Source organism: Saccopteryx bilineata, chromosome 3 (assembly GCF_036850765.1).
Source record: "Saccopteryx bilineata isolate mSacBil1 chromosome 3, mSacBil1_pri_phased_curated, whole genome shotgun sequence".
NCBI lineage: Eukaryota > Metazoa > Chordata > Mammalia > Chiroptera > Emballonuridae > Saccopteryx > Saccopteryx bilineata.
This window is the reverse complement of record NC_089492.1, coordinates 309,523,582-309,542,455: the sequence shown is the minus strand read 5'-3', so window position 1 is coordinate 309,542,455 and position 18,874 is coordinate 309,523,582. Positions and strand designations below refer to the sequence as shown.

At 55.6% G+C, this 18,874-nt stretch overlaps 2 protein-coding genes across 3 annotated transcripts in view; both read left to right on the top strand.

The window, feature by feature from the left end:
- Positions 1–621: 621 nt before the first annotated feature.
- On the top strand, positions 622–6,386 carry PRRG2 (proline rich and Gla domain 2). Of its 2 annotated transcripts, none has more exons than XM_066265269.1 (7): positions 622–775; positions 1,439–1,542; positions 1,725–1,897; positions 2,419–2,458; positions 4,342–4,477; positions 5,284–5,439; positions 5,759–6,386. In XM_066265269.1, exons 2-7 carry the CDS (start codon positions 1,452–1,454, stop codon positions 5,775–5,777), a joined length of 615 nt encoding a protein of 204 aa, XP_066121366.1. In that variant the 5' UTR covers positions 622–775; positions 1,439–1,451; the 3' UTR covers positions 5,778–6,386. The 2 variants fall into 2 exon arrangements, with proteins under 2 accessions (XP_066121366.1, XP_066121365.1); XM_066265268.1 differs by having other exon boundaries at positions 1,722–1,897.
- Positions 6,387–6,984: 598 nt separating this feature from the next.
- Positions 6,985–18,874, top strand: part of PRR12 (proline rich 12) — a 31,707-nt gene continuing 19,817 nt past the window's right edge. The window contains exons 1-6 of the mRNA XM_066271537.1: positions 6,985–7,122; positions 8,705–8,817; positions 9,752–9,913; positions 9,998–13,299; positions 14,219–14,885; positions 16,728–17,128. Of these exons, the coding sequence (XP_066127634.1) occupies positions 7,037–7,122; positions 8,705–8,817; positions 9,752–9,913; positions 9,998–13,299; positions 14,219–14,885; positions 16,728–17,128 (4,731 nt within the window). The 5' untranslated portion in view covers positions 6,985–7,036. The remainder of the gene's footprint in view (positions 7,123–8,704; positions 8,818–9,751; positions 9,914–9,997; positions 13,300–14,218; positions 14,886–16,727; positions 17,129–18,874) is intronic.

The following is an 18,874-nucleotide window of genomic DNA, read 5'->3' as shown; positions in this document are numbered from 1 at the left end:
GAAGGTTCCGGTTAGTGAAGCTGGCATGAATATGGGCACGCTTAGGATCTACTAGGCATTTCCCAAGGCAGGCGATTTCCTGCTTGTACCCACAGCTTTGCGTCTCTCCAAGCCCGAGTTTAAGGACTAATCACTTTCCACGGAGATTGGGAACCCACTTCCTCAAGTATATTATCCACTTTTAAGTGAAGAAACAATTGAGAGGGGACAACTCTTCTGTCCCTGTTTTATCAATGGAGCAATGGCGAAAACTCAAGTCAAAACCGTTCAAATCAACCCAGGAAGCAGGAATTTACTACGGCATACCCACTACTCCTAAGGACCAAGGCATACAGTTCCTGCTTGTTCTAGATACATAGATATCTAGATATCTGGAGACCTAGACGTTTACTTCCCTAGCTCGGCTGGGCGAATTCCCATTGGGGAAATGGGAGGAGCGGAGGAGGCGCCTACCCAGTTCCCTAAATACCCACGGTGTCGAAGATCCTATGGGGTTCTGGACCTTAGGCCCTTCATCATAAGGTCCCTTTAAATACTTTGTCCCTTACCTGAGTCCCGCCCAGGACAGGTAGTCCCAAACCCCGCCCCCGGCCCCCCCCCCCCCCCCCCCCCCCCCCCGCCTGAAGTCGCGACCGGGAAGAATTACAGGCAACAGGCGGGGGAACCCCTCCTTTCTTTTCCCTCCCCTCTTTCCTACCCCTCTTCACAGCTGGCCGCAGCTGGCCTAGGAGGCCCCGATTAAAGAGGAGGGGACAGTACTCACAAGTCTGGGCAGGTAAGTGAATGTCTCTGGAGGCAGAGCCTGGCTTGGGGACCTTAGCGTCCTGGCTCCCTGCCCCACTGGGTCCCATAAATTCAGGGCCCCCAAGCCCAGAAGTCCAGGCCCCCTGGCCCCTCTGCTCCCTGGACCCAAGAATTTAGGCCCCTGTTCTTGCCTTTCCTGTAATCTTTTATCTCTGTTGCTGGATGTGGCAATGGGCATAGAGAGAGGAGTATATGTGGAAATTACCAGGGAGAAAGGAATCCTGAAGATCAGTGGACATGTTTGTGAGCACCTACTATGTGTCTAAACTGTACTCAGGGCTGCAAACAAAGGGGAAAGAAGATAAGCTTCCTGCTCCAGTCTCTGGAGGCACACTGCCTTTGCTCAAGTCCTGCTTCTGAATCGTGCAAACCATGCAACCTTGGGGAAGTTCTTTGACCTCTCTATGCCTCAGTTTCCTCATCAATAAAATGGGAATAATAATAGTGCTGTTGTGAAAATTAAACGGAGTTGAAATAGGTAAACTTCCTCGAACAGTGTTTGGACCAGAGTACAGGCTATGACCGTGTCTGCTATTACTATTATAATTCATGAGCTACAGAGTCCAGGCAGGGAGACCTTGCCTTATTCCTTAGGGGCTGAGGCACTTGTCATCTATATCACACCTTGTTCCAGGTGTCCACAAAATATGAGGAGCAGGGGCCACCCCTCTCTGCTGCTGCTATACCTGGGGTTGACTACCTGCCTGGACACCTCACCCAGTGGGGAGCAAGACCAAGGTGAGTATTTGGGGAAGAGCTGGTGTCCAGGCTCTGACATCCACCTTCCCCTGACCCTGGAACCCTTGCCTCTATTCCCCTCCTACCACAGGGACCCATAGCTCCCCTTACCCTTATGTAAAGGTTCTTCCATGTGTCTAGTCCTCCATTTTTCTGTCTCTTGTGTCCTGTGGGCCCAGAAGTCTTCCTGGACTCCCCAGAGGCACAGAAGTTCCTGGGAAGCCGCAGACGAATTCCTCGAGCCAATCACTGGGACCTGGAGCTGTTCACACCAGGGAACCTGGAAAGGGAATGTATCCAGGAGAAGTGTTCCTGGGAAGAGGCCCGGGAGTACTTTGAGGACAATACTCAGACAGTGAGAGCCTGGGGGCCCTGAAATCCCTGTCTTCTCCAGGCCCTGGAGGGGTCCTGGCCCGCAACTATTTCTATCAAAAATTTGGGTGGGAGACCCTGGAGGGTTGGCTCAGTGGTAGAGCATGAGCCGAGTGTGTGGATGTCCAGGGTTCGATTCCCGGTCAGGGCACATAGGAGAAGCACCCATCTGCTTCTCCTCCCCTACCCACTCTAGCTTCTCTCTCTCCTTTCTCCTCTCTTCCTGCAGCCATGGCTTGATTAGAGTGAGATGGCCCCAGGCGCTGAGGATAGCTCCATGGCCTCTGCCTTAGGTGCTAAAAAATGGTCCCTGATGGGCAGAGCATCGCCCCCTAGTGGGCTTTAGGGGTGGATACCAGTGGGGGTGCATGTGGGAGTCTGTCTCTACCTCCTCTCCTCTCACTAAATTAAAAAAAAAATCTAGGTGGGTTGGTTTGGGCACAGGAGGATCTTCCAGTTAACAGCTGCTTTTCTACCTTCTCTACCCGACCCCCACCCCTCGAGGAGCGCTTTTGGGAGACATATACCTACAATGGCAAAGCAGGTGAGTGAGTCAGGGAGCAAGCCCTCTTGTTCCATGCAGCTAAGGCAGCCCTTTCCCATGGAGGCTGAACCAACACTCCCACCCCAAATTCTGTGATCCAAGTTCCTGGAGGTGGTTGTTAAAGCATCCTCTCTTGAGACTAGAGCTGGAGCCTGAGGAACCCACCACACCTCATTCCAGAGGTCCCATGTTCCCAGAAAGTAGGAAGTACGTGTGGAGAGAGGAGTTACAGCCTGGGGTCTATAAGGCCTCAGGCTCAGAGTTGCTGACCCACCTGAGACCCTCTTTGGAGTCCAGGGCCCCAGCCCCTTCTGCGGTTTGATTGCTAGGAGGGCTGTTCCCTAGCAACGCGGCTTGGCCAGGCCCCATTGTGTGCGGAAGTCTCTGTGTCCTCACCTGACCAGTCCACCCACCCTCAAACCCTCCTTTGAGTTCCACGACCCTGTCATGGCTGCAACCTTGCTTCTAAGGGGGGAGGGGCTGCTCCTTAGCAACAAGGCCTGGCCAGGCCGGACCAAGGAAGCCTGCCTGCAGCACTCACTACCTGGCTGGCTTCCCCTCCCCCACAGCCCCATCTTAGCCTGGCCTGGTTGCTAAGGAGGCCTTCTCCCTAGCAACCACACCTAGCCAGACTCAGGACCCAGGGCCTCCTGCTCACCAGAGGACCCCCCCTTCCAGGCACCAGACGCCCCACCCCCTGGTGGCTTGGTTGCTAGGGGTGGATGTACCTTAGCAACAGGCCCTAGGTCTGGGCTGGAGTCCTCCTCACATTGGAGCCCGGTTGCTAGGGGAGGTAACTGCGTTGCTACAGGCCTGTGGATGCCTGGTGGCTCCTTGATTCCACCTGAAACATGTCATAGGGCCTGCCTTCTCAGTGCAGCTTTTTGCTAAGAGGACTAAAAGCCTGGGGTTTACTGTTTGAGGAAAGCCCCCCACCCAGTGCTAAAGTTGGTCTCCCTAGCAGCAAAACCTAGGAAGACCTCAGGAAGCTGGAGTCCTCCCTGCACCCCTCCCCTACTTTTCCTCAGATGCGAAGCCTTGGATTGTTGAAGAAGCTGAACCTTAGAAAAAGGCCACATGAGTTCTTGACACCCAGCAATCTATTGTTATTGGAGAAAGGTCCCTAAATACCTCCATTGGTAAATGATTTTTTTCTAGTCTTCTGGTAAATTCCAGAGCCTTTCTAGGAGTTCTGCTCTTCCTTCAGAGTTGAGACCCTGCCCCTCTGTAGCCTGCTTGGTAAATGGGAATGAATTTCAGAGGGGGCAGTGTTGCCATTTAAAATACAGGAACCACCCCCACCCCCTTCCTGAGTTAAATTTCAAATACACATGAATAATTATTTTAGTATAAATATGTCCAGTTGAATATATGGGACATATTTATACCAAAAAGTTATTTATTGTGTATCTAAAAATTTGTGGGGTATCATACATTATTTGTTAAATTTGGCAGTGCTCAGTGTGGGGGCCTTGAGAGCTGGCTACCTGATCTCCTTACCCTATCTGTAGTGTGTCACCTGCAATCTTAGCAGATGAATTATTTAGGAGGGTCTTGAACTATATGCTATGTCCAGGGAGGGGCCCCTATCATCATGGTCATATAGCTGCTGTATTTTCTAATACCAGGTGAAGTTATCATAGGCCTTATAATACACTTTATCTCATTTAATTTTTACCTGTCAGAGAGGGGTTATGGTCCCATTTTACAGATCAAGAAATGGAGGCTCAGAGAAATGAATTGCCTGACGTCACACAGCTAGGACGTGGCCCCAGCTTTGCTTTGTTTCTTGACCGTATTTCTCCCTCAGGGAAAGGGCATTTGGACGTTGGGGTGGGTGGCAGCCCTTTAGGCAATGCTTCTTCCCTTTACTTCCTCCCCAGGGCGTGGACGAGTGGATGTAGCAAGCCTGGTTGTGGGGCTGACATCTGCCATCCTGCTCATTGTGCTGGCCGGCCTGGGAGTTTTTTGGTATCTACACTGGCGACGAGGCCGAGGCCAGCAGCTCAGTCCACAAGAGTAAGAGGGCTTTAGGGAGGAGGGGCTGGGGGTGCTGGAAAGAAGGGTGAGCAGGGGTCGGAGGGCCAACCAAAGGAGATGGACCAAGAATTGGGGGTAGGTCATGCTGATGAAAGAACTGAGGAGATAGTCATGTGAAGAGTGATTCTGTGAGATTGTTTCTAGTTGTGGCATCTGTCTTTTTCCTCAGTGTCTGGCACACAGTAGCAGCTCAATCAGTATTTGCTGCCTGTCTTTGCAGTACCAGGTTTCTGTGTGATTATCACTCTGTTAATATTGTATCTAGTGAAGCTGCAGACTGTGGTCTGTGGGTGTCTGCGGTATGTCAGTTTCCCTAGTACAGGGTGTAGCACGTTTGTGTGTGCCTGTAGAAGTTATCTAGGTGTGTCTTTCTTAGTGGCAGAGTCTAAGAAGGTACCTGGGCATCAGTCTTGGAAGTAGGGCTGGGGATAGTTAAGAATAGTTTTTTGTAATTGGGTATTTCTGTTGTGTCTGTTTCTTTGTGTGCCCACCAGCCTCTCTGGAGGGCTCTTTTTCTCCATTATTCTGTCTCTATCTGGAGTACCTGTGTGTCTGTGAATAAGAGTGTCTAGAAGCAGTTGTTGATTTCTGGGTCTGCCTGTTCTTGTCATTTTGAGGTACTTTTCTGCGTGTCAGATTGAAGGTGACCCTTTTCCTCCCTGTTCCATCTCCCTTCCACCGGTTTCCTACCATCCTCAGAGTCTCTGTCTTCCTAAATCGTCCCTCTTCCCAAATCTTTTTATGCTGTAGGTTTCCCCTGCTAATTGTGCACATTCTGTCTCCAGGGCCGAGCTCGTCAGCCCTCTGAGTCCCCTGAGCTCTCCGGGCCCTGCTACCACCCCAACGCCTCTGCTGCCACCCCAACCCCCAGGCCTCCCCACCTATGAACAGGCTTTAGCGGCCTCTGGAGTGCACGATGCACCTCCTCCTCCCTACACCAGGTACCCGGCCAGGCTTCGGCCGGGGGGCGGGGCGCAGAGGGGAGGGCACTGCTGGAGGCGGGGCGTGGGCTCGAGGGCGGGATTTGGAATTTTAAGCTTATTATTCCCCGCGAGGTTTGAGCGCGGAGGCGGGGCCTTTTGCAATTGTCTGGGGGCGTGGCTCATAGTTGTGTGTGAAGCATTTGAAGGAGGTGGGTCTTGCGCCCAGAGGGTCTGGGATTGGCTAAGACGCTTAGGGCGGGTCGGAATGGTATGGTTGGGCGGGTGGAGAGGAAAAACAGCCGGGTCTTTGACTCTTCACTGTGCCCCTCCCCTGCAGCCTCCGGAGGCCTCGCTGAAGAGCTGCTTCGGAGCCGGGGTTCCCCGAACCGTGCCCCAGATTCACACCGGATTCCGGAAGCCCCCAGGCCTCTTAAACTGCGAGGCTGAGCTGGGGGGTGGGAGGGTGGGTGGGAGTAGGGGTCGTCCAGCCCGAGGCCTATCCTGGCACACGTGTTTCCGCCGCGTACGAATACACGCATGTCCCCGGCGAGTGTTCCCGCGGTCCGGCACTCGCGGGCCCTCACGCTCTCTTGACCTTGGGGGTACTCGCTAGCCCCGTCCCCGGAGTAGGCTTGCCGTGGCAACTCGGACTTAGGCGCGCAGACCGGGTATGCAGACTCTCATGTGAGGCTTGACACAGCCATCTCCTTCCAGTGCCACCGACCACACACGCGCGCAGCCCCACCGGTGCACACGCATATCTTCGTGCGCTGCCTGTGCGCTGTACGGGAGTGCTTTGCAATACAGGGAAGGAGTGGGGGGCATATTTGCAACCGTGCTCGTTGGGGGCAGCCTCGCATTGCACTCGGAGGATTAAAGTTGAACTCTAACCCCTAAATAAAAGCCCTTTGGAAAAGAAACTAAGAGAAGTGAAACAATGCAAAAATAATAAACAACCGCGATCCCAGGCGCTCCTGCGTGTAGTAGAGTTGGTTTTCTGTACTAAGGTTGTGCCCTACACCCCCAGGCCTCGCTTGTGCAGTCTCTGGGTTTTCTTTTTTTTTTTTTTGCATTTGCACGGGATTGTGGGAGGAAGCGGAGCGCAGCCAGACACCCCGCCGCCCGCCCCCCCTTCCCTTCCCCCCTCCCCCAGCCGCCTTGTGCAAAGATGGCTGCACCGTGAGCGCAGCGGAGGAGGAGGCGGCGGCGGCGGCGGCGAGAGAGCGAGCACCCAGCGCCCGCACCCACCCCGGGGCCGCCCGGGACGCCCCCTCCTGAGCGCGCGTTCCCCCCTTCTCTCTTGCAAGCGCCAGGGCAAAGGCGGAGACAGCGGGGTCCCTCCTCCCCCCCTTTCCCTCAAGGGGGAACCCCCCTTCCCCCTCCTTGGCTGGGCGGCTGCACCCCCTCCCTATCCCGCCCCTCTGTCCCTGTCCCCTCCCTCCCCCGCCCGGGCCTTCCCGGGCCTTCGGCGGCAGCAAAGAAAAAAAGAGAGAGAGAGAGAGAGAGAAGGAAGAAAAAGCAGTAGCGGAGGGAGCGGCGGCGGAGGAGAGCGCGCGCGCGCCCCCTCCCTCCCTCCCTCCCTCCCCCTCCCCCCAATTTCCACCGCGGCCAATTCATGGACAGGAACTACCCCAGCGCCGGCTTCGGGGACCCGCTCGGCGCCGGGGCGGGATGGAGTTACGAGAGGTCAGCGAAAGCTAGGTAAGGAGCCGAGGGTGGCCTGGAGGAAGGGACCAATGGGTGGGGGATAAGCCCGGCTCGGCCCGGCCCGCCCGGCGACGCGTGCATCGCAAACTCCCCTCCGGTTTGCAAGGGAGCGGCCTTCCTCGGTTTGCAACAACGCCGCCGCCCCAGTTTGCAAATTGCAAACTCCGCCAAAGCCAGCTCCGGCATGCAAAGGGAGAAGTGCAGCGGGAAAATGGGGGTTCAAAACAATTTTGAACGTAAAGGCCTTGGGAAGGTGGGAGGGACTGGCGAAGCTAGGCCTGGATTTCCCCCCATTCTTGGATTGCCGGCTTGCTGACCCCTCCCCCCGCGCTCCAGGCTCTGCTCTTGCAAAGGTGGGAAGGAAAGGAGAATTAGAATGCAGACCTGGGGGGCGCGCCCCCCCCAGGTCCCATTGTTTCCGGTTTGCGCGAGGCCGCGCCACTCGGCCCCCCCTCGAAATTCCGCGCGCAGAGTGGGCACGGGGCCCCGCCCCCTTCCTAAACTGGGGTTCCTTGTGTTTAAGAGGGGGTGTCTTGGTATCTGAAATACAACCCCTTTAACTCCCCACCCCCAAAGGCAGAAAATCCTGGTTGTTGGCAAGGAGTGGCGTGTTTGACCTCTTTGATTCTGGGCCATGGATTGGGGCCATTATTGCATGAGAAGATTCGGTTGTGTGGTTGTGTGTGTGAGCGTGGACCCTGTGCATGTGTAGCGGGCAGTCTGTTCACCTGCGAATCTACCCTCACCTTCTATTTATTTGTGTCGCACCCTCACTCTTCACCTGCCCTGAACCACCTCCCCCCCCACACACACACCTGGGTTTTCCAGTATGGCTGGGCATGACCACACGTGTGCTAGTTACATGTGGGCCTCTTCGCTCTGTATCTTTCCTTCTCCACGGGTGAGTTGGATACCTTTTGGACACGTACTTGGCTTTGCATGGTCCCATGCATTTGAACCTCAACCCCAGGGGCTGGACGCTGTTCCTGTTCGCACTTGTATCTGGTCCTGTACTATCTCCTCCTTATCCTATATCTCTGCCATTTGGGGAACAATCTCCTCCTCCCGACTGCTTTGCACCCCCCCCCCCAAGACGTTCAGGGCCTATATGTTCCTACGTGTCTGCAGAAGATGGGGGCGTCTATGCACAGCTCTGGGCTTGGCCCCAGGGTCTTGTGTCACCAGCGGGATGGGATGGGGTCTCTGTGTGGTAGCAGGTCCACATTTTCAACGCAAAGCACAACTTGACTTTTCACCCTGTGTTTGTCTCATACTTGTGCATGTCTGTTTGTAAACGTGAGACTACTATATGGGCCCTATTTATTGGAGCTCTAGGCTCTTCACTGCTGCTGGGGATTGAGTGGGGACCATTTCTATGGCGCTTTAGTTGGGCATCTCCATTCCCTTGTCTTCTCTACTTTTGGGTACAAGGCTCCTTAGGATGGATAACCCCCATTTAGCTGAAAGAGTCCTCCCCCCTCCCCGCTAACTTCCCGGGGGATTTGCTGAATTCCCTTCTTCGAGGGTAGCTTGGGCAGTTTCGGAGGTTACCCTTACATCTCCTCCTTCTCCCCAGCTTGGTCTATGGCAGCTCCAGGACCTCGCACCCCGAGACGGACATCTTACACCGCCAGGCCTACGCGGCCCCCCACCCACTGCAAAGCTATGCCACCAACCACCACCCTGCAGGTACGGCCCCTGTCCCGCCCTGCCTGGGCTGGCTCTCCCTCGGAGGTAGCTGATTGGCTGATAAAAGTTCCACCCCTCCTAATTGGCCTTGTCCTGCGTCCTGGCCCGCCCCTTTGTATCCTGCCCCTGATTGGTTGATCTGAGGCTGCTTTAATTTCATGCCGGATTCGTTCGCCTTCTCTGGCCCCGCCTCTTTCGTTCCAATTGGTCCCATCCCCACAGTCCCCAAATCCCACCTTCTCTTCCAGGCTTTTCCGCTTCTTCAGCCCACCCAATCACTTCTCTCTGGGTTTGCCCATTCTCTTGGCTCCTTGGTTCTCTGAATTCTTTCCTTCTGATTCCGATTTTTCCTGATTGGCTCTGATTCTGTGGACCTTACCCTTTTTCCTGAGATTTGCCCACTATTCTCCCCGAGTGTCTCTGCCTTTAAGGCTTCTGATTGGCCCCTTCCTTGATAGTCTAGTAGTGAGACTGTAGTCCAATTCGACCCTTGACCCTCTTGCTTGGCTCCTTTTTTCCTTCCCATCGTTTTTTTTCCCCCTGGATCCTCTCACTTTGACTCACCTCCTTTCGATTTGTCCTCTAGTTCTTCCCAGTGGCTCCAGTCATCCCATCCCTCACCCTTGCTGGAATTACCCAAATACACTGACTTCACCTCCTGCTCCCAACCGTGAAGACTCCCTGCCCTTTTCTAGTCATTTACTTCACTTTTGGATTTTCCTATTCCTTTGTCTACCTTTCTTTTCCTGGCTCCCTGCCCTTATGGTGGCATTGTACCCCATCTTGCTTGCTGTCTCCTTAGCTTGCCTCTGCCCACTTTCTCCCCTTTCCTTTCCTCTAGTCCCTTTCCCTGACCTAACTTGCCTTTGACCTCTTCTCTTTGAACCCTGCCCTATCCTTTACGGAGCTGACTCTACACCCTATTCCTGGCCAGGTCTCTCTGGACTCTTTGACACTGGCCTACACCACGCGGGCTCAGCAGGGCCTGACGCCTCCGTCATGAACCTCATCTCGGCCCTGGAATCCCGGGGCCCCCAGCCAGGTCCCTCTGCCTCCTCTCTCCTCTCCCAGTTCCGTAGTCCTTCCTGGCAAACAGGTAAGCCCATTGCCAACTCAAGAGGGCCAGGGTGGGACTGGCTTGTGGTGTATCCTGACCTATGGTCTCCTCCGTCATCCCCAGCCATGCATACGCCAGGCCCCACGGAGCTCTTCATCTCAGGTGCCCTGCCGGGTTCCAGCACCTTTCCATCTTCCTCTGCCCTGTCCGCCTATCAGCACCCAGCTTCCTTCGGCAGCCGCCCCTTCCCAGTGCCCTCGTCCCTCAGCCTCCAGGACCCCCCATTCAGTCCCCCAGCTAATGGGCTCCTGTCCCCTCATGACGTGCTGCACCTGAAACCCTCGCAGGCACCCACGGTGCCCTCCTCGCTAGGCTTTGAGCGCCTGGCGGGGAGTGGTGTCCTGGGGCCCGCTGGTCTTGGCCCGGCCCAGACCCCTCCTTACCGCCCTGGCCCCCCAGACCCACCTCCACCTCCCCGACACCTCCCAACTCAGTTCAACCTGCTGGCTTCTTCTTCCGCTGCTGCCGCCGCTGAACAGTCCTCCCCACAACTCTACAATTTCTCGGGTGCTGCCCCAGGCCCACCACCACCTGAGAGGGCCCTGCCCCGCCAGGACACCGTTATCAAGCACTACCAGCGGCCAGCCAGTGCCCAGCCCCCACCACCCCCACCACCAGCCCATGCCCTCCAGCACTACCTGAGCTGTGGGGGCAGCTATCCCTCCATGGGCCATCGGGCCAATCTGGCCTGCAGCCCTCTGGGTGGTGGAGAGCCTTCTCCAGGCGCTGGTGAGCCTAGTAAGGCTGGGCCCAGTGGAGCCACGGCTGGGTCATCAGGCCGGGCTGCAGGCCCCGAGGCAGCTGGAGGAAGCGGGGCAGGTGGTGGCGGCGGAGGTTACCGCCCCATCATTCAGTCACCTGGTTACAAGACGGGCAAAGGCGGTTATGGAGCAGCTGCAGGTGGTGCCAACAGGCCCCCACCACCTCGTTCAACTGCCACACCCAAATGCCAGAGCCTAGGTGGGCCAGCAGCAGCCTATGCCACTGGGAAGGCCTCTGGGGCTGGTGGGGCAGGAGGCCAGGCCTATTCTCCTGGTCAGCCCCAGGGGCTTTTAGGACCCCAGGCTTATGGGCAAGGGTTCGGAGGGGGTCAAGCACAGGACTTGAGCAAAGGCCCTAGCTACTCAGGGGGGCCTCCGCAGCCCCCCAGCGGCCCCCCACCTGGCCTAGCCACATGTCAGAGCTATTCTCCTGACCAGCTACAGGGGCAGCTATATGGGGTGCAGAGTGAGCCGTACCCAGGGCCAGCCGCCCACTCCCAGGGCCTACCCACGGCCAGCCCCTCCCTCAGCTATAGTACTGGCCATTCCCCAGCACTCTCAGGCCACGGAGGTGGCTGGGGTCCTAGCTCCTTGGGTGGCGGTGGAGAGGCCAGCCCTTCTCACATCATCCGCCCTCTGCAGTCGCCACCTGCCCCCGGTCGCCCACCTGGAGTCGGCTCTCCAGGAGCCCCTGGCAAATACCTGAGTTCAGTCCTGGCCTCAGCCCCATTCCTGGCACCCCCAGGAGCTGGCAGCTATGCAGCTGGGGGAGGTGGCTACAAAGGCAAGGGAGATGGCTCTGAGCTGCTGGCAGGCCCAGGGGGACCTCCCGCTGAGCGCACTGAGGACGAGGAATTCCTCATTCAGCACCTCCTACAGGCGCCCAGCCCCCCGAGGACCTCAGGGGCCGATGGCTTGGTGGGTGAGGACGGGGCGACAGATGCCTCCAAAGGACTAGGGGGGAGTGGTGGGGCCGGGGGTGCCCCCAGCACACCCTATGAGCTGGCCAAGGAAGATCCCCAGAGGTACCATCTGCAGAGTGTCATCCGTACCAGTGCCAGTCTCGATGAGGGTGCCACGGCGGCCCTGGAGCTAGGCCTGGGGAGGCTAAAGGAAAAGAAGAAAGGGCCAGAACGGGGTGGTGAGACCTCGGAGGGGCTGGCCACCTCAGTTGTCCACTATGGGGCTGGTGCCAAGGAGTTGGGGGCCTTTCTCCAAAAGAGTCCACCACCTCCTCCTCCCTCAGCCCAGCCTGCACAGCCCAATCCCCATGGCCTCCTCCTAGAGGCTGGGGGCCCTGACCTTCCATTGGTGCTGCCTCCTCCTCCCCCCCAGCTACTTCCCTCAGTCCTCAGCCACACCCCCAGCCCCTCCTCCAGCACCCCCAAAGTCGGCGTTCATCTCCTTGAACCAGCCACCCGCGATGGGGCACCCCAGCCGCCCCCACCGCCTCCCCCACCACCACCTATGCCTCTCCAGCTTGAGGCCCATCTCCGCAGCCACGGGCTGGAGCCTGCCGCCCCCAGCCCCCGCCTGCGACCAGAGGAGAGCCTGGAGCCACCAGGCGCCATGCAAGAATTGCTTGGGGCCCTGGAACCACTGCCTCCTGGGCCTGGTGACACTGGTGTGGGCCCCCCTAACACTGAGGGCAAAGATCCCTCTGGTGCCTACCGTAGCCCCAGCCCACAAGGCACCAAGGCGCCCCGCTTCGTGCCACTCACCTCCATCTGCTTCCCTGACTCCTTGCTCCAAGATGAGGAGCGCAGCTTCTTCCCCACCATGGAGGAGATGTTTGGTGGTGGGGCAGCGGATGACTATGGCAAGGCTGGGCCCCCAGAGGACGAAGGAGATCCCAAGGCAGGGACCGGGCCACCCCCTGGCCCCCCTGCTTATGACCCCTATGGGCCTTACTGTCCAAGTCGGGCATCCGGAGCAGGGCCTGAGGCGCCAGGCCTGGGTCTGGACCCCAACAAGCCGCCTGAGCTACCCTCCACAGTCAACGCTGAGCCTCTGGGCTTGATCCAGAGTGGGCCACACCAGGCGGCCCCACAGCCACCGCCACCGCCACCGCCACCACCTGCCTCAGAGCCCAAAGGAGGCCTGACCTCGCCCATCTTCTGCTCTACCAAGCCAAAGAAGCTGCTCAAGACATCCTCCTTCCATCTGCTGCGGCGCCGTGATCCTCCCTTCCAGACACCCAAGAAGCTGTATGCCCAGGAGTATGAATTTGAGGCAGACGAGGACAAGGCTGATGTGCCTGCTGACATCCGCCTCAATCCCCGGCGCCTGCCCGACCTGGTGTCCAGCTGCCGCTCCCGCCCAGCTCTCTCACCGCTGGGTGACATCGACTTCTGTCCACCCAACCCTGGCCCCGATGGCCCCCGGCGCCGTGGCCGCAAGCCCACCAAGGCCAAGCGCGATGGCCCACCCCGACCCCGGGGTAGGCCCAGGATCCGCCCACTGGAGGTCCCCACCGTCACTGGGCCAGCCTCAGCCTCCACAACCACAGATGGGGCCAAGAAACCCCGGGGTCGGGGCCGTGGCCGGGGCAGGAAGGCTGAAGAAGCAGGGGGAACCCGGCTGGAGCCCCTGAAGCCACTTAAGGTGAGGGCGAGTGGGTCCCCATATCCGAGTCTTAAGAGGAGATAGAAAAGGGTCAGGGTCACATTTGAGTTTTGGGGGTTAGATGGGGGACATGGCTTAAATTTCCAAAATCTGTGAGAAACCTAATCAGGGTTGGAATTCCAGGATTCTACTGTCAGGGAGATCTGAGACTTGAAGCTTGGGTTCCAGAGGGAGGCGGGGGGTTGAGGCTTGTGTTCTGATTGAGGATCCCAGACTTCTGGGTCTTGGTGGGAGGAGGGTGTGGAGCCCTAGGTTCCTGGACTGTGTAAGGGGAGGTCAGGGAGTTAATAAAAGGATGGAATCAAGTTCTGTCATTCTAGAATCAGGGAAGGGGTCTATGGACTTGAATTCTTGGATTTTACAGGCTGATAGTGTGGAGATTTGTTTTATTTTCATTTATTTTAGATTACAGTAAAATCCATATTTATTGAACCCTTAACTACATAAAAAAAGAGTCTGTTAAGCCCTTTACACATATTGATTTACCAATTCTAACAGCAATATTATGATGTAGTTACTATTCCTCATTTTATAAGTAAAGAAACAGGCATAGAAAACTTTTAAGTAATTTGCCCAAGGTCACAAAGCAAATGAGTATTAGATCTAGTAAGGCAGTTCTTACCTTAGAGATTTTCTCTCTCTCTCTTTTAAAATATTTTATTGGATTTATTGGGGTGACATATTGGTTAATAAAATTATACAGGTTTCAGATGTATAGTTCTAGAATATCACCTCCATTTTGTATTGTGTGTTTACCACCCTAAGAGAGTCTGGGAATTTAAATTTCACTGTCTTGAGTATAGAGGAGGCTGGGGTTCACAGGACTCCTGGGTCACAGGGAAGAAGGGACTTGGGGCCTTACTCTTAAGCCTTGACTCCCCACTGCTCCCATATCTAGATCAAGCTGTCTGTGCCCAAGGCTGGCGAGGGTCTGGGAGCCTCAACAGGTGACACCATACCAGGGGCTGACCATAACAGCCTGGACTCCAGCCTGACTAGGGAGAAGATCGAGGCAAAGATCAAGGAGGTTGAGGAGAAGCAGCCGGAGATGAAATCCGGCTTCATGGCCTCCTTCCTGGACTTCCTCAAGTCAGGCAAGCGCCACCCACCACTCTACCCGGCCGGCCTGACACCTCCACTCAGCCCCCCCAAGAGTGTGCCACCTTCTATGCCTACCCGAGGCCTGCAGCCCCAGCCCCCCACTGCGCCCACTGTGCCACATCCCCCGCCCACTGGCGCTTTTGGGCTGGGAGGCGCGCTAGAGGCGGCTGAGAGCGAGGGGCTGGGGCTGGGCTGTCCTTCGCCCTGTAAGCGGTTGGACGAGGAGCTGAAACGGAACCTGGAGACGCTGCCCTCTTTCTCCTCGGATGAGGAAGACTCTGTCGCCAAGAACCGGGACCTACAGGAGAGCATCTCCTCGGCCATCTCTGCCCTCGATGACCCACCCCTCACCGGGCCTAAGGACACCTCCACCCCGGACGGGCCTCCGTTGGCTACTGAGGCTGCAGTCCCAGGGCCACCCCCTCTCCCAGGGCTCCCCAGTGCCAGCAGCAGTGGCACACCTGGTGAGCTCTGGGAAGATGGTCCGGGGACAGGGCAAGGATTTCCTGTGATTCTGAACACCGGGTACAGTTGTGCAGATGGCACCTTGTTTAAGAGACACTGTGTTAGATGATGTAGATTTGCATATTTATGGAGGTAACTCTGATGAGGGCAAACAAGGCTTTTGAGAAAGGGGTGTTTTTTCCTAATTGCCCACAGATGATAAGTGAACTAGTAGAGGCCCCAAAATGGGCACTGGGGAACTCTGGGGGACAGAGCAGGTTATATATAAGTGATGGGAACAGTTGGGTAATGGGGTACTCAGCAAGCTTCTAAAGTTGGCAGGGGCACCAGGGCCTGAAAAGGGCTCTGAGTCAGCAACGTGTGATAAGGGATAGAAGAGGGGGACTGAGAGACTTGGGAAGGGTTGTTTAGAATGAGATAGGAACATTGATTAGGTCTTCGGGGTGGGAAGGGGTATGGTTGGGTCTGGATAGGGTCTGTCCCGAGAGAGGCTTTGGACAAAATTTAAGGGCCTTTGATGGGGGTTTGAAGAAGGGCATTTGGGCAGTTAATGAGGGGGTTTGAGGGCTCAGAGGGAATGTTACAAAAACCCAGGGTGAATTAGCATAAAGGAGAAGGGCATTGATTATTCTGAGAATGAAGGACTTGGGTGGAGGAAGATGAGACCTCTAAGCAGGAAATGAGGAGGGAAGGAGGGAATGATTTCAGAATCAGGAAGAATGGGAAGGGATAGGGATTAGAGCCAGGCAAGGGCACTGAGGCAGCAAAGCAGTATTCAGGATTAAAATGGGCATTAGGGTGAGAGCTGGGTTTCAGGAGCTCAGGGTAGTGCCACAGCTGGGAACGGGCCTTGTAAAGGGACTCAGATGTGGCAAAGGGTTATGGGGACCTGAGTGGTGATGGGGGAAAAGAGGCTGTTGTCACAGGAAGGGATATTTAGATTCAGGGACAAGAGGAGAGGTTCTAGTGATGGTGAATGGCATCTGGGAACTTGGAGGCATGTCAGTGCAGGGCAAGGAAGTTTGTAGGGACTAAGCAGGGGAAAGATAGCGGGGAGGGGGGAAGACAGCTGAGAACCAAGGAGGGATATTTCTTGCTTTTAAATTTATTTTAGGCAGAGAGAGAGGGAAGCATTCATTTGTTCCATTTAGTTGTGCATTCGTTGGTTGCTTCCCTTATGTGTCCTGATCTGGGATTGAACTGGCAACCTTGGCCTTTCCATACGACACTCAGACGGACTGAGTCAACAGGCTAGGGCCAAGGAGGGGGTTTTAATGGGATAGGAGAGGACTCCTGATCATGGCCAGGGCTTGGGCAGAGCATTGAGCAATAGCATTGGAACACAACACCAAAAGACAGTCTTTGGAGGCTAGGAAAACATAGTAAGGAACAGAGGAGTATGTCTGGGTAGGAGGACTGATTGGAGAGAGAAATTAAAGGGATGTGGGCTTCATATGGGTTTCTGGGGACTGGGGTGTTGGTCAGGGAGGGGTGGGACAGTATGGGATGGGATAGGTGAACTGGGTCAGACAGGAGCTGTGAAGGAGGAGCAAGGGCAACAGAAGAGTCATGAGAAGTGGAGATGAAGGGGATGGGGGCAGAGATGGTTGGTAGCTGAAGAACTCAGTTTCATCAGGAGAGATGCTGGGATACATCGTGGGCTGGCTTGGCACCCACCTAGTCGAGACTAGGAAAGGGCTGGGAGCACCTTTCACTGACAGCAGGAACTAGTACCACTGGAGACCTGAGGACATAACCGGGATACTGATGGGCAGCAGGTTGAAGCTGTGGGAGGTGCGGGTGCAGTGGGTCCAGCCCTGACGCCCCTCTCACCCCCCCAGAACCCCCGCTGCTGGAGGAGAAGCCCCCGCCCTCTCCACCGCCTGCCCCAACGCCCCAGCCGCCACCCCCACCACCGCCAGCCCTACCCTCACCACCCCCTTTGGTGGCCCCAGCCCCAGCCCCAGCTTCAGCATCCACCCCGCCTCCGCCGCCACCGGCCCTGCCTTCGCCACCGGCCCCACCGCCCCAGCCAGCCGCTGCCCCGCCAGAGGAGCCCGCTGCCCCGTCACCCGAGGACCCTGAGCCGCCCGACGCCCGGCCCCTGCACTTGGCCAAGAAGCAGGAGACGGCAGCCGTGTGCGGGGAGACAGACGAGGAAGCCGGCGAGAGCGGCGGGGAGGGCATCTTCCGTGAGCGAGATGAGTTTGTCATCCGCGCGGAGGACATACCTTCGCTCAAGGTGAGTCCCAGCATGCCCCGCGCTACGTGCCTGTGGTTGGTCATGAGTTGATGGGAGCGCCGGCTGGATGACAGGTGCAGGAATGGCCGAGACAGCTCCGTGGGTCTCTTCTGAGTCCACAGCCCAACAGGGCTGCTCGAGATAGCCGGCTGGGACGGCCAGGAATACGCAGGCCTCTGAGATGTTTTGTGTGTGTTACCTTTAAATAAGATAAAATGGTTGTTAACCATTTATTGCAATCACCTTGGGTACTAAGGTTACAGTAGGATCACAGCAAGTGAGGGTCTGATTTGATTCTAATTTAATGGCACAAACTGAGGCAGACAGCTTTTATGACTTGTCCCCTAACGGTGAAAGCGTCAAACATTGACATGACATAGCCATACACACGCACCACCTTTGAGTGAGCTGGGAATACATCTTAAACATTTTATGCAGACCAGCCCATTCACTTCTTCCAGTTTCACCACACCAGCAAACTCTAGCCTCCATGGGGCCAAATCCAGCTCATTTCTTATTTCTATAAATAAAGTTTTATTGGCACTTAGCCACACCCCCTCATTTAGCATCATCTGTGGCTGCTTTCTCCATGCAATGGCAGAGTGGGGTAGTTTCAGCTGAGCCTAGCTGGCCTACAGGAGGCGAAAATATTACCTGTCTGCCCCGTCTCAGAAAGTTGTCTGGCCTCTGCTGTACTTGGTTCCTTGGACAAGTAGAATTGGCTCAGAGGATTAACATCAGTGCTTGACTAAGGTAGGTGACATTAGATGCAGGTATAGTACTTTTCAAAGGCCATGAGGCAGAACAAATGCTCGGTAGGTCAGCAAGCCATTAGCACCTTGATAGTGACACCATAAGCCAAGGCCATTCTCCGTATTAGTGTCACTGACTGGGTACTGACTAATGAGCAGGAACCATGTTCAGGCCTTGATGTATGCTACCACGTTTAACATTTGATCTTAGGTATTGTTTCTTCTAAAATACAGATGGAGAAATTGTGGGGCAAACTAATTATAGGGATAATTACTATTAAACCTTTTATTAGGTGTTTTGTGAGATGAACTTAACGTAGTTTTCCTACGTTACTTATTATTATTATTATTACTATTATTTTAGTGCATGAGACAGACAGACAGAAAAGGAGATGAGAAGCATCAGCTCATAGTTGTGGCACCTTAGTTGTTCATTGATTGCTTTCTCATATGTGCCTTGACCAGGGGGTCTCTAGCAGAGCCAGTGACCTTTTGCTTAAGCCAGCAACCTTGGATTCAAGCCAGTGACCATGAGACCATTTGGATGATCCCATGGCTCAGGCTGGATGAGCCCACACTGAAGCTGGTGACCTCAGGGTTTCAAATCTGGGACCTCAGCGCCCTATGTTGATGCTCTATCTAATGCATCCCCACCGGTCAGGCTTCCTACATTATTTTTAACCTATTTTATTGTGGGAAAAATAGAGCAGATATTATAATGGGACTGTGTGTACCCATTACCCAGCTTCTGCCATCAGCACCTCCTGGCGGGTTCTGCTTCCTTTCCACTTGGGCACATTCTGCCCCCTACCCCACCCCATCCACCCAAACATTATATCCTTTCACCCCATTATATTTTTTTAATTGTTATTTATTGGTTTTAGTCAGAGAGGACGGGAGGCAGACAGACAGGAACATCGAGCTTTGCCTGTATGTGCTCTGATGGCAACAAACCGGCAACCTCTGTGCTTCGGGACGATGCTCTAACCAACCG